The sequence below is a fragment of the Tyto alba genome, unplaced genomic scaffold (genome assembly GCF_018691265.1).
Source record: "Tyto alba isolate M040663 unplaced genomic scaffold, T.alba_DEE_v4.0 Super-Scaffold_19, whole genome shotgun sequence".
Lineage (NCBI taxonomy): Eukaryota > Metazoa > Chordata > Aves > Strigiformes > Tytonidae > Tyto > Tyto alba.
In genome coordinates this window covers 6,299,252-6,320,704 of record NW_024881281.1, presented here as the reverse complement: position 1 = coordinate 6,320,704, position 21,453 = coordinate 6,299,252, and the positions used below count along the sequence as shown (strand labels likewise).

The following is a 21,453-nucleotide window of genomic DNA, read 5'->3' as shown; positions in this document are numbered from 1 at the left end:
TGTTTTAATTTTGAGGGTTCCCATCTCCCTTCCTGGAGATCCAGCCCGTTGATGGTGAGTGCTTCCACAGCCTTGCTGTGCTGCACAGCTCACACAGGCAGACATCCCTGGCCGGTCCCCACCCGGCGTGCTCGGCCGCTGCGGGGAAGGGGCTCCCACAAGCACGTAGGGAGATGGAGAATCACAGAAGGAGACGCTGTTGGGCAGGGCTGCTCCGTGTCTCTGTTATCTGGATGCTGGCATGAACATTTCAGGGCAGTGCTGTGCCGGCAGTGACACTCACAGCATGTGTGGAGGGGGATTTCGGAGGTTTCCCACGTTTGCTCTGCCGAAAACCCTTCTAGCCGCCCAACAAACCCCGTGGCCAGGGTCCTGCCGTGCCAGCTCAAGCACTAGCAAGTCAACCAAGGCTGTTAGCATCCCACGGTATATTTAGTTCAGGTTTAACGGGGGTTCCATATGTGTATGTTCTCTTGTTTCCTTTTGCTTTCTACGTGCTAAGTAGATGCAGGAAAAAAGTTGAGAAGTCTTCCTGCGCCAGCAAGGATGTGGTTTTGCCGCTCTGCATGCCGCTTTCCTTTGCGGGGCTGCTTCCCCAAGCTGTGCCTCTAGAAAAGTGTTAATGCAAGAGCTGGAGAGAAGCAAGTGTCCCAGAGTCTCCTTCTATCAGGAGGAAATATGGTAATAATCTGAAAATGTGGTAAGGTGTCTCCAGTGACAGGGTTTCTCCTAGGGGACAGGGCACATGGGGCTGTGAAACCCTGAGGCAGCCAACTCTGTGCCGATGGGTTTTGCATGCTTGGTCCTTCTCAGGACCCTTTGATAGAGTACATGCCAAAAGGGTCACTCTGCTTTTACTTTTTTTTTTTTTTTTTTTTAAAAAAAATTTCAGGATGAGTTTAAGGTATGAGTTGAAAATAATACGGATACTCTGTGAACACCCAGGAGGGTTAAACAGGGCTTATTCTGAGGACTTGAGAGCATGCAAGGCAGTTCATGAGACAGCCCACCTAGAAATGCTTCTTTAGAGAAGACCTGTAAGAAGGCAAGACCTTTGATTACAGGATATTTTAGCTGTAGAAGGATTGACTGAGGGAATAACTATGAAAACCTTTTCCAGGGAGAGCAATTTGTATGCACTATTGAGAAATCAGGTCTGAGAGAAGTTTCACTAGATCTGTAGGAAAGAAAATAACCAAGTCACGCTGATAGGCTTGAAGTAGAGGTGTTAAATCTCAGCTGTGAGGTGGTGAAGGTGCAGCACAAAGTCCTGTGCTGAGGATGCTGTGGTACCTGCCTGCAGGAACCACGGGGTGGAGGGGCATCAAATGAAGCTGGTGCAGCTTAGATTGAAGCAAACAAATCCATCTCTGGGGATGGCAACCCTTGCTGGGAGTGGGAGCTGCTTCTCTGGGAAATAAAGTGTACAGATGCGGGGAAGAAAGGGAAATCTTTCCAGGGGAGTCAGCAAATAGTCAAGAGTTCTGTTATTCCATAATAGCCTCAGAAATCTGCAGTCTGTCATAGGGACAATTTTGTATTTTAGCAGAAGTGTTTCGCTTTTGACCCTGTGTGCCAGAGCAGCATCTGAAAAGCAGGTGAGCTTTTACTGTTTCCATCTGATTTTGGTTTTCCTCCTGCTCCATCTTTTTTTTTTTAACCTTCTGTCCCCTGGGCAGGTTCGGGCAGGCAGCTGCAGGCAGGAGCGATGCTCGGCATGGGTGCAGGCAGCCCCACGGGGCGTAGCAGGACCTGATTTTGGCACGATGGAGGTGACAGAGGTGAACACTGGTGCCCAGAGACATTCTGGTGGCCAGAAGTTTATTGTTAATCACCATTTGGTATTTAGGCAGCAGCAAGGTGCCTCCGTAAGTGCCGGCTGTAAGTACAAAATAGCCCCCAAGTCCCGGAGCTTCCCTGTACCAGCGATGCCTTTCGTCCTCAAGCGAGATCGAGGGTTGGGTTGCAAACCACTGACTTCTGCCTGGACCCTGGGTCACCTTCCCTGGGTGATGACCCGAGTCTTTTCATCTGAATGAGATGTGTAACTTTAAACCCATGATTTAGCATCACCCTTTAGCTGGAAAATACAGGATTCAAAGCATCTGATGGGCACAGCAGTGTTTTGTGAGGAGGAGACCGCAAACAAATTGAGAGAAGAAATGGAAAAGAGAAGGGAAATTTTGAGTAATTTTAGGGAGTCTTTTACAAAGCGGATGACAAACAACGCCTGCCTGACCCTCTGCCTGTCTGCGGCACAAGGGCTTTGACAACCAGCTCCCTGGGAGCGGGGAGCGCAGTAAGCTGTCCATAAATCAAAAGCACTGAGACTATCAAATTTGTTTATTACTTGGGGTTGCGCCGCTGTGTTCAAGTCATGTAGCTATTTTGTTTCATTTCTCCTACCTCTGTTCCCCCCAAAAAAAGATTTGTTGGAACATAACTGTACCATTCCCTTTATCCTTTGATTCTTTTTTTTTTTTTCTTTAATTCTTTTTTTTTTTCCGGGAGATAGTGAGTGAGCCGTGGTGGAGCTGGTGGTGTTAATGTTCTGCAGCAGGAGTGAAATAGCCTGGAGATGTGCAGCGAGAGCAGGGGCGTGTGCCCTAAACAGGAGGGTTAAACAGAGCTTATTCTGAGGAAAGCAGTAATTGCAGCTTGCGTGAAGCAGTAATATTCTTTTGTGCATTATTTACCCAGGAACATCTGCTAATACATATACATTCTCCGGTGCGTGTAAACAACTTGTGCAGGAAGAGGATTAGGAGATTTATAAAAAAATTAGAAGCAAGTTAAAAGGGCAATTAGAAGAGCAGAAAGAGATATTGAGCAGTGAATTAGGGAGGATATTTTAACACACAATCAGAGCTTCCCGAGACGTATTCAGAGCGGAGAGAAGGTAAAAGAGAAAATTGGCCAATTACGAAATGATAGCAGGGAATTGGTGACATGGGAGAAGGTAATGGCTGATTTGTTAAACAGTTATTTTGATTCTGTTTTCACAAAGGAGGAAGAGGATGGAGGGCAGCTCCGGAAAGGACTCGGGCTGTGCGGATGAGGGTGAGGGTGAGCCAAGGAGCCTGCAGGGAGGTAAAGCTGCATCTACAGAGTGGCTGGGTGTGGGGAAAATTTAACCCCTATTCAAAGGGTGGGGGGAAAAAAAAAAATGGATTTTAGTGAGTGGCTCTTTGCAGCAATGAGCCTGGTAGTGAGGGCCTTGCGTTATAACACTTGCTTTTGTTCATCTAATTGGCTGCTTTTGGGCAGGGGCCAAAGACTGGGGTGGTCACTGAGATGAAAGATCCTTCTCCCCTTTGAAGGCAGTTTCTCCGGGAGAGGGGAGGACAGAGTGTGTTGGGAGACAGCGAGATGGATAGAGTCTCCGGAGGGGTGCTGCTCCTGGGGCTGCTTTTATGTGGGTAGAGAGGTGGTTTGGCTCGCCAGCGGTGTCAGCGTGACACCTTCCCAAGAACACGCATTGCGAAACGTGAGCACCACTGCAGTCCTCCACGTCCTGTTTTCATAGCTGCATTTGCTTCCACCTGTAACCCACAAACTCTGAGGCAGTCAGCAATACAAGAGCATCCCTGTAATCACCATTTCCATCAGCATCGTCTGCTGTTGGCGATCTCATGTTTCACCAAAGCAGTTGTGAGCTCGGGGGCTGCTGGATGCACTAAGGGAGAGGAGAGGGCTGGTGGAGCGGCGGAATGATGTCAACCTACAGGACCTCAGGGAGATAGTAAGCAATGGAAAGGGAAATATTCTTGGTCATGCAAGAGGAAATGGGATCTTGGAAAGTGTTTCTGGGGGTGTGGTTCCCCCTGAAGACAGGGAAAGCATACACAGATGGAGGATTTAGGGAAGGGTGAACTTGAAAGACCACAAAAAATGCTATTTAGCTTACAAGAAATGTGAAGTGATGCTTTTGTTCTGACCCTCTGAAGAGGGGGTATGTATCGCAGAGCAACTTTCTGAGACAAAGGAAATAATTTGGAATTGGTGCTGGAGAGGCACAAGTGTTGTTTGGAAAAGATGGGGAATATATAAGAAACTGTGGACTTGTGGTCTTGGTTTAGTCTGATAAACTAAAAATTTATTCTCAATATCCGAGAGGTGTTTGTTTTTCATCCTGCCTGGGAGGATAAAGGAGATGCAGTGTCGTATGGTTTCTGTTTTCAAAGCATGTATGAAAAGCTCTGTATTAGCAATTACGGGATGAAACTGTGGAAAAGTGGTACAATGGAGAGAAGACTGGCTCTGACTCAGGAAATGGGATTCTGCCACCAGGGGTGAGTTTCCACAGGCACTGTCTGGGGTCTCTTCTGCGTTCTCTGGCGTTCATTATTTTTAATGGAAAGGATTTGCATGAACAACCCAAAGTTAGAGCATTAAAGCTCACTGATGTAAAGAAGGTGAAGGCAACTGCAGCGACAGGGACTTGTCTTGTCTGCCAAAGCAGCGCATGGTGCGGGCGACAGACAGGGGAATGCAAAAGGAGCGGGAAACCAATGAGCAAATAAATGCTCAAGTGACACGTTTCCCAAGGGAGACGTTTAGAGCTTGCAGTCAAGCTGTGGGGAGCTATCGGCAGCATCTAATCACGTCGGCAACAGGCAGCCTGTCTGCCCGCACCCCGGAGAGGAGAATTGATGCACATCCAGAGGTCGAGCTTGTGACAGCAAACGGCACCAGTTCATGGCTGATCCCCCTTGCTGGGAAGAGGTACGGTGGCATGGCCAGGGGAGCCCAGGCAGAGCTGTGGAGCACGGAGAGGTTTAGGTTTATAGAATCACAGAATCATTTAGGTTGGAAAAGACCTTTATGGTCATTGAGTCCAATCATAAACCTAACACTGCCAAGGCCACCACTAAACCATGTCCCTAAGCACCACATCTACACGTCTTCTGAATATCGCCAGGGTTTCTGACTCCACCACTCCCCTGGGCAGCCTGTTCCAGTGCTTGACAACCCTTTTGGTGAAATTTTTCCCAATATCCCATCTAAACCTCCCCTGGCACAACTTGAGGCTGTTTCCTCTTGTCTTATCACTTGTTACCTGGGAGAAGAGACCAACCCCCACCTCGCCACGACCTCCTTTCAGGTCACTGTAGAGAGTGATCAGGTCTCCCTTGAGCTTCCTTTTCTCCAGACTAAACACTCCCACTTCCCTCGGCCACTTCTCATAAGACCTGTGCTCTGGACCCTTCACCAGCTTCGTTGCCCTTCTCTGGAGATGCTTCAGCACCTCAACATCTTTCCTGTAGTGAGGGGCTAAAAACTGAGCCCAATATTTGAGGTGCACCCTCAGCGGGGCTGAGAACAGGGGGATGATCCCTTCCCTAGTCCTTCTGGCCACACTATTTCTGATACAAGCCAGGATGCTGTTGGCCGCCTTGGCCACCTGGGCACACTGCTGGCTCATATTCAGCCGGCTGTTGACCAACATCCCCCAGTCCTTTTCCGCCAGGCAGCTTTCCAGCCCCTCTGCCCCAAGGCTGTAGCATTGTGTGGGGTGATTGTGACCCAAGGGCAGGACCTGGCACTGAGCCTTGTTGAACCTCAGCCCATGGATCCAGCCTGTCCAAATGGGAGCACGGGGACCACTGCCCAGCATTGCCTCAAAGTGGCCATGGTGCTTCCACCACCTTGGGGGTTCAGCCCTTTATCCCAAAGACCTGTCAAAACTTTGGTGTGTGGGAGTGTTTCTAATTAAATCCCAAATTTTTCCGACTTATTTCCAGCCTGAGCCAGACTATCTCTGGCAAGTCATGGTTATACCTGCGTCTACATGATTGGAGAGATGTGTGCTTTGAGGTTGTGGGAATGCTGCTTCAGAGAAGAGGGGATTTATGCCAGCCTTCAGAGCAACATTCAAAATGCATGAAGACATGCTATATGAAGAGATTGGGGAAAAACACATGAGAGTGAAAATAAGGGCCAAGGTAGAGCTGAACCATGCAGATGGGAAGTTAGTTATTGAGGCTAAGTGTCAGAGCATGCCATAAAAATTTAGTTTATCCTCAAAGTGCTGTGGTCACAGAGGAAGGATAGGCATGGGGAGGGAAGGAGGAGGAACATCAGAAACCTATAGTCCATGTCAAGCAACACCTCCTATTTAGCAGTGTATCATGTCTCCCTCTGGTTTTTAAACAGTAGCCTTTATTGCTAGGAGTTAGAGCGCTTGATTGACAAGGCTTGTAATACACCATGGAGTTGCCTTTATTTTTCCTACATGTTAAAGGAAAAGATACTAAAAATACAATTATGGTTTTGAGCCAGGCATAGTCTGTTCTAATATAATTCATCTCAAAGACTATCCATCGTGCCTGCTGCACCCAAATCATTTATAAAACATTAGCATCTCCTGTGCTGACATTTCACTCCTATATTACAGGAGTTACACACAGACTTAAAAAAAATTAATAAAGTGCTTCTCTTCCTCATTCTCCCACTGAGAGCTTTGATTTCCAGAGTATGAAACGAAATAACCAACATAACAACATTCTCCACTTCTAAGGGACAGTGCCAGACTCATTCAGTTGCTATTGGTTATAGAGAGTAGGACATGAGGGAGCTATTTCAGATCACGGATTATTTGTTCTGGCTGCATTGGACATCCCTTTAGTGGAGCTTTAGAGCCCTGTAGACAGAAAAGTTTGGGTAGGAGCTGGAAGGGAGAGGGCTTGATGAAGTAATCTCTTCCTTTCTCCTCCCAGAGTTACTCCTGTTATTCCCCAAGAAGGGTATTTAAAAGTGAAGCATCCAAGCCCCTGCCCCTCCTCGCTTGTGAGACAGACAGGAGACACAGTGCCCCCCCAGCTGCCGACCCCCAGCACCCAACCGCTCTTAAACATAAGTGCATTGGGGAATTTTCTTCTGTTTTTTTACTTGGGAGTTTCCCTTTTAATTTCCAGATACCTCCAGGGGATCTGTCGCTGCGTACATGCCCTCTCCCCCTCCCCAAAGTGGTTGGGAGAGTGGATTTCCTAAGCTGGCCCGTTCTTCGTGAATGTGTCTGATGGAAAACACAAGTCATTTCCTTTGGGGTTTCCAGCCCCACACGTGAACTACGGGCCAGAACCATGCCGCCGCTGGGACATCGTTACGAAATGAACAGCAGCCTTTTCTTGTCCAAGATCACTTTTATTTCCCTTGTTTCATTAACTTCAGTGTCTGTTTGGTCTCACATATCCACGCTGACAGGGAATTCACACCAACTGCAGAATTTGGGCAGCACCTCCCGGAGCCCGTGGGCTGCTGTTGGTGATGCCGCCAGCTCTGCTGTGCCCCCGACCAGCAAATGCATCCCTCTGCTGCGGGGTTTAATTCAGGACGAGGAAACAAGCAGATCTGCTCCCTCTCCTTCCCCTAGCCACAACCCCCTTCATATGGCTGTCTTGGACCATTTATTTTTCTCTCCTGTGGCAGACCAGAAACCCTGGGCGCTGTGCTTCTCGCCGTTCCTCTACAAGCTGTAGTTTCCCCCTTCTCTGACTCTTCCTGTGACACAACCTGTTCCTTTTAAGAAACAAAGCCTCTCCTGATGCTGTCAGGACTATCTGCAGCTTGGGAACTGCTCCTTGCTGCCCCAGTGAAAACCTTAGTCCAGCTATAAAGGTCCTCACACCACTGACACGGCTGGGAAGCCCCTCTCTGCCTCCAGCCCCAAAAATGCTCCTTTCTTCCCCGGGGCCTTGCAGCGCTCTCCGGAGACAGAGCTCTATGGCTCTGTTTATTTGGACTAATTAATCTCTCTCTCCCCCCAGTTACAAATTAGGTTGTAAGGGTGAGTTTTGGCTCTCTGGATATGGACTTTGCTGCATCACATACAACCACCCCCCCCACCCCTCCCAAAGTTTAGTGCTCTGAATTGCTGAGAACATTGGTCCGCTGTGGTTCCCCCGCATGTACTGAGCCCGCCCGATGGCTTTCAGCATCTGTAGGCACTGCTGCCGGTTTGTTTTCTCAAGAAAAAAAAAAAAAAAATCATATACTGGTCTGCTATAAATTCAACAATACAATCCTTAGTTCTGAAGATATAGTTTCCATATAGTTTATAAACATTATAAGACATACATATGGATAATTGAGGGGAAAGGGGAAGCCTGTGCATTTGTTGGTTTTTGTTTTTTTTTTTTTTCAGATGCGTGAACATGGTTACAAAAAAACACACCTCCTGCAGGTACCTCATTTCTTTAACTGTTGGGTTTGTTGGTATTTTTTTGTTTAATTCCATCTCTAATCAGTCTTTCCTTTGGTTGTTGGCTACTCCAAGCCCAGCAGGCAAGCCCTGTTCTGCTGTAATGCCTGAGATATTCAGGGGTTTGAGATTGTCTTCTAAGAGATTCCCAGCCAACTTTGGCCTCTGGGTTTGGAGCCAAAAGGGCTAAAACGTGGGAGAACCAATGTCCTTATTACATCAGTATCAGTGTCCTTGCACTCACTTTCAGAGAAACAGTGTAGGCTTAATCGGTGATCATTTTTACAGCAATTATGTTCCTTTCGGTAATTGGAGGGGTCGTTCAGAGCGCTCTCAAATGAACAGGATTTCACAAGAGCATGGATACAGTCCATTGTCCGGTGGTTGTCACCGACGAATTGGCTACCGTCCCTGTTATCTGGGTTTTTGTAAGGTTGGCTTTTTTTTGTTGTAGGTGCTCGGTTAGGCTGTTTGTGACAAGGTGTGATAATGCCTTTTAATCCGCTCCCGCTGCGTTCGGCACAGTCCGCGTTGGCAGCCCGGCCGGGCATGGAGAGACCGTCAGAAGCCGAGACAACGTTCTTCCCTTCGCCAGGCCAACGCTAGCCACGTACAAAAAAAGAAGAAGAAAAGAAACTCTGGTCCTTTGTAGATTGGTGGCAGTACAGATTCGCTCCATCTGCAGCCGGGGGCTCAGCGTATGACAGCCGCTAACACCATCATAAAAACCAGGAGCGACGCCCTGAGCCCCGAGCAGCCGGCTGCTTGCTGGACCCCGCTGGGGGGGCGGATGGGTGTCCGCCGGGTACACTTACCCTTGCGTTTGGGGGAGAGCGTTGGCAGCGCCCCGAAACTGAATTTGTGCTGATAATCAGGCACATAGTCTGGAATCTCCTGCCTGTTTTTCCGTGGCCCCAAGGATACCGGTTTAGAGGTTCGGTTACGGGTTTTGTGGCTGGTGCAGTTCTTGCCGGGTTTGCGATAGCCCGGCCGGGAGCCGGGGGGGGCGGCAGGCTGGCTGCTGTGCAAACTGTTCTCAGCCCCTCTTTCCTTCCCCTTCTCCTTGGAGGAGTGGTGAGGGTGGTGGGTTTTGGAGGCTCCTCTGTCCACGGTGGAGAAAGTATGTGTTTTAATCTGATGGAGCGACTCGGACCCTGAACAGTTCCTAAAGTCTTCTGCTCTTAGCACCTTGAGGTCCTTGCCGTGCATCTGCTCGGGGGACTCGCAGATGACGCTGGAGCTGGAGCCTCTGAACCTGTGCAGCCATTCCCAGAGCGAACGGGCTTTGCAGTCGCAGCTCCATGGGTTCCCGTTCAGCCTCAGGAACTCCAGGGCTCCCAGGTGGGCCAGGCAGTCCCCCTGCAGCTCTGAGAGGCTGTTATTGAACAGGAAAAGGGTGGTCAATCTTCGGAGGTCATGAAAAGCCCGCCTGTGAATCCACTGCAGCTGATTTTGATGGATGAGCAGCCGATCCAGGTTTATTAGTCCCCTGAATGTGTTCTGATGGAGGCTCCAGAGCTTGTTTCCATGGAGAAAAAGATGGCTGAGGTTAACCAAGTCAACAAAAATATCATCCTGAAGGAACTCAATGTGGTTGTCTTGCAGGTAAAGGTATTGCAGGTTGTGGAGGCCACCAAATATCCCACTGGGGAGGGAGCTCAGCCCGCACTTGTACAGATACAAGGCGTGGAGTTTCACCAGCCCTTGGAAAGTGTCTGCAGCTAAAGCCCTTAAGTAGCGGTTGTCCCCCAGGTCCAGCTCTTCCAGGTTGACGAACCCGTCGAAGGTGTTGGGGTCAATGAAGGTGATGTTGTTGGAGTAGATCCAGAGGGTGACCATGGAAGGGCTGAAGTGGCCCCGCAGCAGCAAGGTGATCTGGTTGTTCTGGAGGAAGATCCTCTCGCTGTCCTCGGGGATGCCCTCGGGGATGGTGACGAAGTTGTGAGCCTGGCAGCTGACGGTCATCGGGGACGGGTAACACACGCAGTCGGTGGGGCAGCCCAGGGCGCCGGGCACCTTCAGCCCCAGCAGCACCAGCAGCAGCTCTGCAAACCCCCCTGTGCGGAGAGAGGGGAGAGCGGTGTCAGTGGGGGCTCGGGCACCCCCCAGCCCACCCATCACTGCTGTGGGGACTATTCTGCGTGAAGAACACCCCCGATTAACTCAGCCCTCCTCTCTGCTCAAGAATTACCCACGCGGCTGTGATGAGTGGGCTCGTCACCTACGGTAGTTTAAACGTGATGTATGGAGTAGTCACTGCCCGCAACAGGTTGGGCTCCCAGCCCGAAACAGGCAGGAGAAACTTTCTTGGTGAGAATTCACGCTGGCAGTGCAGGCAGCAGAGCCCCTTGCCTGCAGGCAGGCAGCACAGTTGGAGGAAATGCCGTTGTGCAAAGGTGTGAGAGCAAACAGAGGAGATGCAAACCCTCGTAGGTGTCCACCCCTCCTGTAATGCATCTCTTAAATTGCCTGCGCTTACATATCAGAGAGGAATAAGTACAGAGCTTTAGTAATTTCCAGCAAATCGCCTAAAATTACACATGTGCAGTCATTTGCACAGCACACCTAGCTCCCCCAAAGGCGCAGACCCATCCCCGCCATCTCTTTTTACTATAGTTGTTAGACACCACCATCCACCCTGAAACCCAAGTGATTTACAGGAAAATATGTTGTCAGCAGTTGGTGGAAAAGGCTGAGCTGAAAACTCCGTTTGGAAGTGGGATGCTGAGACATATTTTTAAATGGATGTCCTGTGGCAACACATATTGCATCCTCTAATGCTACAGTATGTGCTTGTGACCGGGGCTTTCTCGCTGCAGAGAAGAAGCGGTGAGCAAGGCAGTAATCATCCCCTCCCTCTGCTCAGCTCTCAGAGTGCCGGTTTCACCGCCCCGTTCCCGTCTCGCTCCCACTCCTCGCACCAGGCTTGCTTTCAGGCTATTCCTTCTGCGCCGAGTGGCTTTTCAGACTCATTGCACCAGACTTGTCATTTCTCATTCAGATTTTCCTCCTAGATTTGGCTTTTTCCTCTTACATGCAAAATTTGCTCATGTCTAATGAATTCTGCCTCCGGACTTTACAGGGGAAAGGAGTAACATTGGAGCAGCATACAGCTGCCGGTGCCATCCTGCCCACAAGTCCTCGCCTTGCACTCAGCATGCAATAATCTGAAAAACGAGAATGGAAGTGGAGTTCATCTCTAATTACTTCACGTCGCTATCACCAGCTAGTCCATGAGCCTGGACCCCTTGGGCTTTTACAGTCCCTCTTTTCAGTGCCTACAGCTGAATACAAGTGGGAGGCAAAAAAATCACTGTTTTCTTATTAATTGTGTTTGAAATAGAACTCCATGGTTACCATTGCCTTTTGCCTGGTATGGAGATCTATTACCGTTTAGCTAACAGCAGGTGACCCGTCCATCTGGACCCATCCTTTCAAAGCAAAGTTGTCACATTTTTAGACAAACTGGGTTATTCAGACTCTCCATAAATCACCAGTAGGAGGCAGTCATCTCTGACTGGGCTGTTAATAGAAAAAAAAATAGCATCGCTAGCCAAAGCATTGGACCAAGTCTTAGCTGTGATGAGAAAGGGGGAACTTGTTCCACGCACTGTCCTTCAGAAATTAAGCATTGGCTACCAGGAGGGATGTCTCATTCCTGCGCTGCTGCCAGAAAGGGGCTGTAAGTCAGGAACGTTTAATTCGCGACAACTCCTACGGCTGTGTAGGAAAAGGAACGTTCTCCAAGTCACCGCTGTACCATTTTGGCTTTGCTGTCGTGCCTTTGTGATGAGAGAGGGGATGTGCTGGTGGGAGCATCGTGCCGGTGCTGACTACTGAGCGCTCCCTGCCAAAACAGGAGCCCTCGCTGCCACTCACTGTGCAAGCGCAGCCTGGGAAACAGCAGTATCCTGGGGATACTGTGATTATCTGAGTGCCAGATAATGATGGTAAAGATAAAGATACACTTGCAGGTATATTCTGCTGGCTTTTTTACCCATGGATGTACTTTGCCAAGGTGGGACGGCTTCACGATCCCCGTCTTACCTCGGTGACACTGAAGTACGAAGACTTCTGTAGGTCTTATGTTTATTAGTAAAATCCTGCCAGGCACAAGCGCTGTGACGATCTCCCACATGCAGAGTCTGTTATTGCAAATACCAAATCACAAGGGTCTGAATCAATAAACCATCTCCCAGCTATAAGCAGCAGGTTGGAAGATTACATATTGCTTCCAAACAACAGTTTTATGCGCTCTTCCGTGACACGACAGTTGCCAGGCTAACGGGATTACTGACGGGAGGTGGAGCCGGGCAGGGATCTGGGAGCATATATGATTTCACTTATAGGGATGGTGATGACAGGTGGCTGTTAGCAACGCGCGGCGATGGACGAAGGCAGCCTGGGTCTCCCTGGAACATGGCCAAGGTAGAAGCTCCTGCCGAAAGGGAGCATGATGTTTAACGGCTCCCTGCCTGCAGGGATAACTCTGGAGGTAAAGGTCAGAGGGAACTGAGTCCATCTCTTTAATTAACAGGCGTTTGTGAGTTAATGGCTGGAGTTCCTATGGAGAGGGAGATGTGACTCCCACGGCCGTGGATGGTAGGGGGGATAGTCTGGGGTGTTACTTCTTCACAGCTTCCCAAGAGTACAATGGTAGGAAGAAAAGCCAGGGGTGTCTTTCTACCTATGTGCTGCAACTTGGGGGTAAGGAAAACGGGGAAACAGAAGAACGGATGCTTAGAAAAAATAATAATTAGGTGGGCAGGACTTAGAAAGAGGAAATGGACGGACTCCCCAGTGGATGCACTCAAGGCACATGGTCTCATCAAGGATGCTTTGCCTCCAAGCCCATAAAACCTGCTGATTACCTAGTGCTGTGAGAAGCTGTCCCTGGGGTGCTCTGGACTTGGTCACAGTTTAGACCCGGGTATGAGAACCGCTAGAAACAAAGAGGTTGTGGTCGCAGAGCCATGAAGCTCCTGAGGCTGCTGACACCAGCGTTGTGATGGCCAGCAGCCTAGCCCCACTGGGGCAAGACAGCTGGGAGCACTTAGATCTCGCTGGGCTTCCTAGGCTGCAAAGTGCCAGCTGGAGCTTCCCACGAGGCGCCAGCCCAGCTCCCTGAGAGTTAGACCCTGCTTAACTTGTTGAACTCGTTATTCCCGATGCAGCCCTTCCGACTTCGTCTTGTAAAGGTTGAGAGGCAGATGGAGGGTCACCAGCACGTGTGTCGGAGCTCACCAGGGAGGGAGAGCTTCAAAAGCTGCACGGAAAAATCCAACAGAAACCTGCCGGCGAAGTGAATAAAAACAAAGCCCTGCTGACACGGATAAAACCAGCAAGGGGGTGTTTATCTCCTGGCTTTCTCCCACTGACGCGCTGTCACCCCGGCTTCTGCTCGCCGCGTCCTTCTGCCACCTCCTGCTTTTGACTGAGGTTTCAGTGATTGGAATGAATTCGTCCGACTGTCCAAACCATTTCCCATGTAGCATCTCTCTAATTGGGCATTAATTAGGCATCAGTTAATGAATGCTTGAAATAATTTATCTTTGGATGCGTCCAGTTTGCAGTCTTACTTTTAACAGCATTAGACTCATTATTAGATTAACATCATTATAAATGTTCTCCATTACCTGCTTGTTTCCATTGTCTTAGCCTTATTACTGAGAGTGAAAATCACTCCTCCCGCATGCATTATTGATGAGTAAGGACTTTCTATATGTAGCACGGGATTAATTGTTATACAGTGTAATGCATTTAGCATGAAGCCTCAATTTGTGCAAGAGCTGAAAGCAGCCAGAAGAATGCAGACGCCCGGAGCCAGCGTGCTCGGCCAGACACAGCACATCTCTCTCCAGCCCAGACCAGGTTCCTCTCGGGCCGGTGCCAGCACAGGAAGAAATAAATAAAAAAAAAAGCTGGTTTGATACCCAAGATCGGGGGGGAAAGTTGAAGGGTTGGAGCACTTCTCTGTCACCACGGCAGGGAAGCTGGCCTCAGCTCTGCTCTGCAGGCAGCCTGTCCCCGCGGCACTGCTCGATTCAGAGAGCAGGGTGTACCTGCACCGACAGTTTTCTTGCATTTTAAGGCTTTTAATGCTTTACTGTATCTTAGAGCAAGGCAGAGCCTTGGTTTATTTAGGAAGATGTAAGGCTTCTTATTTTCATTAAGAGTCTCAGGCTCGAGGGGAAGACATCACTTAGGACAAGAATAGATGCTTTGGCCCCAGCAGGGATGCACCTGAAGAACCCCTCAAAACATAGCCTGACCACGAGCCCTCACCACCCCCTGCCCGCTCCCTCTCTGTGAGCTGCTTTTCTCAGATGGACGCTTCACCTCTCCACCCAGAGAAGCTTATATGGGTCACGGCCTATCTAATTCTCCAGCAGGATCTGGTCTCAGGGATGGAGCAGGTTGCTTCTCTTTCAAATCTCTCCTAAACCACCGTCTGCTTGGGGGAGACCCATCTTAGCTCATGTCTACATGCAACTTGACTGCCTGCTTACTGTGTCCATTACCGGTGCTGCTCAAGCTGTTAGATTTATAAGCTCTTTAGAGCAAAGCCCTCATCTTCTGGTTGCTGATTTATGTATCTTTACTGCCATAAAACACTATGTATAGCTACTACATAATATAAATAATAATACTTAACCAGAGCGAGCTACAAGTGGGGACAAAGCATCTGGCTTCTGCTCACAGCTGGGATTTTCAAAGAGGCAGAAGCTTACTCATCACTCACCATCTTCTGAGGCCAAATTCACACCTGATGTAACACCACCACCTCACTGTCAATGAGCTCCAGAGAAAGATTTTCCTGCCCTATTCATACCCTGGATCTATCAAAGGATGATTTCTAAATCCACCCCAGTGAACTGGGGCACAAAGACATGATCACAATCCTCAGGGGAAAATATACTTTGAAACTTTGGAACTAACTCAGAATGGGATGTTCACACCGCCATAGAGAGAAACTGTTGTTTAGGGAAAAAAAGAAGCCTTAAATGTTCACAATTTCATCTGCCAGGTGAAGGACGATGAAAGGCAAGGCCAAAGCAGCAACGGCAACTGGGTGCGAGCCAAGAGCGAACCTTCAGATCTAGGATAGTTCGACAAAGCAGTGTCAGACCTGTGCTTAGTAGCTGCGGGGTTTTTTCCTCTTTTTTTTTTTTTTTTTCCAATGCAGAGGATAAAATAAACAAGCCTATCCTGACTGTCACAAAGACTAAATTCCCCAGTGAGCACAGCAGCTTGCTTTCAGCCTCCCTGAAAAGCCCTTTAGGTGCTGCCCCACAGTCCTGCAGCGCTCGGCAGCAGGAGCATCCTCGGTGGGTTTGCTCCCTGTAACATCGGCTGCAGCTCCCAGTGCCAGGACGTGGCACGGGGCTTTGCTTTCTGCACGAGCTGCCTTTCAGCTGGAGAGTGGCAACCACTCATCCTCCTTCATAATTTTTTTTTTTTTTTGGTGAACGGCGTCATAAATAACTGACAGATCCCAGCTGTTTGGAGTTATGGTTTCTGATGGAGTGACAGCTGCTCCCAATCCCCCAGTCATCACCCCGGCAGTTCTGGAACATTTCAGCAACATAAAAATCATCGGAGATAATTTCGGTTTTGCATAATTTGGTTAGGCAAGCTGTGATTTAATGGCAATTATGACCTCCGAGGCAGAAGATGAGCTTGGAGGCTACTGGCTTCACACGACTTTAGCTCAGGGTGCAGTGTCAGGGATGTTCCAGGGAGAAGGTGCTACAAGAAAAAACCCTTCTCCAGCAGCTGGAAATTGTCTTTCTTCACTGGCAAGTGGAAAGGCTCTTCCCAGAGGAAGAAGCATTCAAGAAAATTTGGAAGGAATAGTGCTAAGGAAATCTTTGGGAAGAGGCTGGTGCCAAAAGATGCATCAGGAGGTACCTTTCAAAGAAGAGCCAGGAAAAGGCTTTAGACTGGGGAGTGCTGTAGCCCCTACAAACCCTTCTGTGTCACCAGAGGTATCTCGCGTGGTAACTGGTATAAACCTCCTCTTGGTCACTCTGACCCCACTCTGGTAGCCCCGACATTAAAAAGCAAATCCTCCTCACATGATCAGGATGGGAAAGCTGGCCGGCGCTGGGAATGGGCCATGCCCTTTGCAGGGAGCTGCCTGCTTTGCGGGCACTGCCCACTGCTCTCCCCTCTTACGGGGTTTCTCTTGCTCTGGGCTGTGTTGTCTCCTCTCCTGGTGCTCCTCAGCCATCCCGGAGCCCCCTGGTTTGCATTTCTCCAGCGGTGACTGACCAGAGCAAACCCTTGACTGGATCAACCAGTCTGCACTGGGTGGATGGTTGAGGATGGAGAACCATGCCCAGGAGCTCTGAGGACTTCATGGTGCTTCAAGAGGAGCAAAATGTTGCTTAACAGCAGAAGTGGCTTTTGTCTGAAGCAGAGAGGGTCCAATTTCTCCCCCTCCATCAATGCTGTCAACCAGCTTGGAGTTTTCTGTGAGCAAAAGCTCAGGGCAGAGACCTGGGGTCAGCAGCACCCCGGAATCAAGTCCCCTAGGACATCGCAGACTCATTTTACATTTGCTGACCCAGTATCTAGAGCTATTCACCTTCCACCACCAAAGTCGAGGCCAAGGTCACCTGGAAGTTTCTGGATGGTGGTCATTAACTCCTATTGCAGTTTGAAACCAGACCATAAATTTCATAGTGTAATAATGTAAAAATCAATAACTCTGTTTGAAACAATAGCTTTGTCTTCCATTTCAGTCGGCTCTGATATCTCCCCACGGACCACGTCCCTCTGAATCACACAAATAAAAAGAGAGGAGCAATGGGTGGCGGGGCAGCTGCTCTCCTGCCAGGTGCTCAGCCCCTCTGTTGCTACAGATCCAATTAGTTAATTTATTCCTCTCTGGCAGTTAAACTTTAGGATGATTTAAAAGGAGGAAAGGAAAAAAAAAAAAAAAAATGGAGCTTTTTATGCTCGGTTTCTTTGACATCCCATCCGACACAGCGTCCCTGAAGCTTTCTGTGTGAAGGATGCCCAAGCCCCCCGCTGCCCATCGCCACAGGCAGCACAGCCAAAACCCAAAAGCCTCCCAGAAAGATGCCACACCAACTCACATGAGCATCCAAAAAATTAAAAGTCCGCTCTTTTCCAGCTCTGGTTTTCCAGGTGAAGGAGGTCTGGCTTCCTTTGCTTGCTTGTTTTTCGTTGTTTGCTGTAGCACTGACTCAAAATATACATCGAGAGGCAGGATTGTCTTTCACATGTTGGTGGATGTGTGATCCTCAAAAACAAATTAGCACCGATTCACTTCTATATAGAGTGCAGCCATCAGGGAATCACTCCTGAATTCACAGCGAAGGAAAGTAATAATGCTTCCAGCACGCTAATCCTCTCCGAGAGCAGCCCCTGAACTCTCTCCTGGTGCTGAAGGCACCACTGGAAATTACAATTGTACTGAAAAAATAATAAATAAATACAGAAATTGGCAGGGTCTGTGCTGGTTCCAAGGATTTGTACCCTAATGTGGAACTCCCTGTTTAATTAGCACTCCTCTCTGTGTCTGTATCAGCTCCTCCTGCTGCCTGAGCTAAAGAAAAAGGGGGGAAAAAAAAAGGAGGCCAACAGTGGAAGTGGCTGTGGGATTGGAAACTCAGCTATAGAAACTTGTTTAATTTAAATGCTTGTTTCAAGACTAACATATGCAGAAACAGAGGGAGTGTAGAGTGTGTTTTCCCTGTGTCATCTGCTCTGCTTAACCCCAGTTTGCAGTACACCTTCCACTGCAGCTATGCCCTTGGAGTACAGCTGCAGTCGGCTGCTGCCGGTCCTACGGCTGCAGGCACAGGGCCCAAACCCCGTGCCTCACTGCAGAGCCTAAAACTCGGTGTTTGGGAGAAGATTATCTAAATCAGAAGCTAGGCTGATGCTTGCTCGGAGTTGGAGGCAGAATAGCATAGCATAGCATAGCATAGAATAGCATAGCATAGCATAGCATAGCATAGCATAGCATAGCATAGCATAGCATAGCATAGCATAGAATAGAATAGAATAGAATAGAATAGAATAGAATAGAATAGAATAGAATAGAATAGAATAGAAGTAGAATAGGATAGAATATTTCAGTTGGAAGGGACCTACAGTGACTGTCTAGTCCAACTGCTTGATCACTTCAGGGCTGACCAAAAGTTAAAACTTGTTTTTAAGGGCATTGTTCAAATGCCTCTTAAACACTGACAGGCTTGGGGCATCAACCACCTCTTGAAGAAGCCTGTTCCAGTGTTTGACCACCCTCTCAGTAAGAAATGCTGCCTAATGTCCAGTCTAAACCTCCCTTGGCACAGCTTTGAACCATTCCCACGTGTTGTATCACTGGATACCAGAGAAAAGAGATAATTTTCTTTTCCTGACTCTCCCTTCCCTGCTGCTGGAGGGTTTATTGTGCCCCTGCGTCTCATCCCATTGCACATGATGGACCAGCATCTCAAAAGCCACTGGGACCTTCTCAGAGGCACAGGCATGCTGCAGGGAAACGGCACATCTCTATTTACACATGGATGAGTCAAGTCCTTGGGTCCTGCCACGGCTGGAGGCGTCAGTGGACACCAGGTTGCTCCCGCGCCTCCGGGAGAGGACGGCGTGGCCCAGGGGACACCCCAAGAGTGCGTGCATAGATACTCGAGGATTTCAGGCACGGCTGGGGGGGTTCACTGGCTCCCAGCACTGCTGTCCTGACCCCCAGCAGACACCAGGCATCTTCCGCTGGTCCTTGGCACAGGACAGGGCTCTGGCGGGACGTGCCAGCAGCCTGCAGGGAAGCTGGGCTGGGAATTGGCAAAGGACAGAGACATCTTGAGGTCCTTCCTTGAGAAGGGACTAATAATTCCAATTGCCCCCGAGGAGAGAGAAATACAGGAGGATGACTTGAGCTTAGTGGATTGTCTGAGGCATCTCAAGGGATCATCAGATACTTCCACTCCCTTTTTGTCCTGAGGTGACAAGTTTTCTTTCCCATTCACAGAAATGCAAAGTAGTTCATTCACAGTAGTAATAAGAACGGTGGTGTCCTTTGTAAAACAGCCGGCTAGCAAACCCTCCGAGGTGCTTTACAGCAAAACAATTGCAGATGAAATGACAAAACCCACCCCAGATGAGCAGCAGCCAGATCGGTATCAAATGCTGAACAAGCTCATGTGTAGCGAAAGCAGATTCACCAGCTCATTTCCCTGCCAGTGGCTGGCTAGGACCTACAGAGGGTTTCTTTAGGATCAGAGATGCAGCCAGAACAGAGCAAATGTGAGATGGAAGAGCAAACTGACATCTGCCCAGCTTCTCGGTGCATGCTCGGCTGCCCCGCCATCCAGCCCACATCCACAGGAGATGTAAAAACCAGAGGCTGCAGAAAACCAGGGATGAGCTGGATGGACCTTTGCCTGGATGGAGCAGGGAGTGGATGACGGCTTGAAACAGGGAGGTGAAGGGCCCTTCCGCAGTGTTTTTATGCTAGCCTGGCTAATAGGGGGAGCATTAGCTCTATAAACGTGTAATCCTGCTGAGGTCCTGACCCCAGCAGTGTCCTGTGCCACTGAGACCCACAAGCCAATTACGTACCATGCCGCGTAGGCTCCCTTTCATCCCTTTTCAGCCTTTCTGCATTTCAGATTTACTGGATGTCCTTGCGTTTGGTGGAGAAGAGGGCAAATTAGAGCCTCTCATGTATCTTCTTCCTCGTTCAGTAGAATATCATTCTGCCTGAAGCAGTGGGGAAGGAGACTGATGGGTGGGCATCAAAGCCACCAGCTCTGTCATATTTTCTTCCCTGCAAACACCACACCCCCCCCCGCCAAAAAAAAAGCGATAGCATCATTTGGATCCTAGCCTGCAGCCTTGGGTTTCTCTCTTGCACCCAAAATGGGTGGCACCACCCTTCCCCAGGTCCTTGGTCTCCTCTCAGGGTGGGTGCGTGATGCCATGAGCCCTGCAAGTGAACGTCCCTGTGGGTCGGCAGCCAAGCGAGCATCACAGGCACCGGCAAAACCCCATCCCCACCGGAGACGTGTGCCGGCACGCTGGGTCGTGAGCGCGGCTGCCTTGCAGAGACCTCTCCTGTGCTTTGCACTGAACTTTTTACCGGCTTGCAAAAAGCACAGTGATAAAAGCAGAGCGGTGTGAATAGCTGCGCTCTGCCGCTCCTCTGCCCGTCATCCGGGGCCAACCCGCGCCTCGCACGGGGGCCGTTAGGAGGTTTAATGAGCCAGTGGGGAGATGCCACATGCCCAGTTAGATGTTGGGCATCATTACGCTCCCGCACAGCTCTCAGGGTGCGGGGGGGGGTGTGGGGGAGCTGAGAACCAGGGGCAGGGGAAGTGGGTGTCACCGCTCGCTGAGCATCAACGCTTTGCCAAGCCCCTGAAATCTGTACGGTTGGGTGGCGGGTGGCTGGAGTGGTGGGGAGCCAGGAATTAATGTGCAAGCAATGAACGTGGTCAGGACACGGCGCTTTGCTAATATCCTGCTTTGTCTGGCTCTGGTGCTGGCATTTCATCCCAAAATGTCCCCCTGCTCATCCCCCTGGGAATGGACTTTGTGGAGATGTTGCACATCCCCCAGCGCCACGCCAAGTGCCTGAATTAAAAGCTTAATAAAAATAGCTTATTAACAGGATGTGTTGCCTTCACCAGTGGCTTGTGAGTTTGATGCCAATCTTTGTGCCTTGAATGCAGCAAGGCCAAGTAATTATGGGACGGGGGCTGCAAGGTCTCGACAGTCTAATTTCTATTAATTATAGCCCGTGCGCGATCCAGTTGCAGTGGAAGGGGGAGATGGGGAGATGGTAAATCATTTCAGGGGCTGGGAAGGGAACGGGAGATGCTGAAAGATGGTGGTGCCGACCCAGCAGATGCCAAAATGGCCAGGCTGGCCACAGCACGGAGGTATTTACAGCAAGAAGCAACAGGCTGGGCTGTATGGAGTGACAGGGATGTTTTATTCTCAGCCTCCTCACGTCATGTTGCTTAAATGCACATTTTGCAAAGTTAAAACAAATCGCAAACAGCAGAAATTGTGTTTTTTAGGGGGGTAAAATAAAAAAAAAAAAGGAAGATCTTGGCAGAAGGATAAAGGAAGGCGACTGAAATGCTCATTAAAACTGAGGGGCTCCGTTTCCCTGTCCAAGTGGCCACATCTTCTCTGGAGGCTCCCAGATGCTTTGAAATGCCTTGTCAGGCAAAGCCTTTCATCCTACCTGATGCTGGCTGAATTCA

At 49.5% G+C, this 21,453-nt stretch overlaps 1 protein-coding gene across 1 annotated transcript in view; it reads right to left on the bottom strand.

Moving 5' to 3' along the window:
- Nucleotides 1–7,125: 7,125 nt before the first annotated feature.
- The window catches only part of RTN4RL1 (reticulon 4 receptor like 1), a 30,957-nt gene continuing 16,629 nt past the window's right edge, over nt 7,126–21,453 (bottom strand). The window contains exon 2 of the mRNA XM_042791685.1: nt 7,126–10,260. Within this exon, the coding sequence (XP_042647619.1) occupies nt 8,897–10,260 (1,364 nt within the window). The 3' untranslated portion in view covers nt 7,126–8,896. The remainder of the gene's footprint in view (nt 10,261–21,453) is intronic.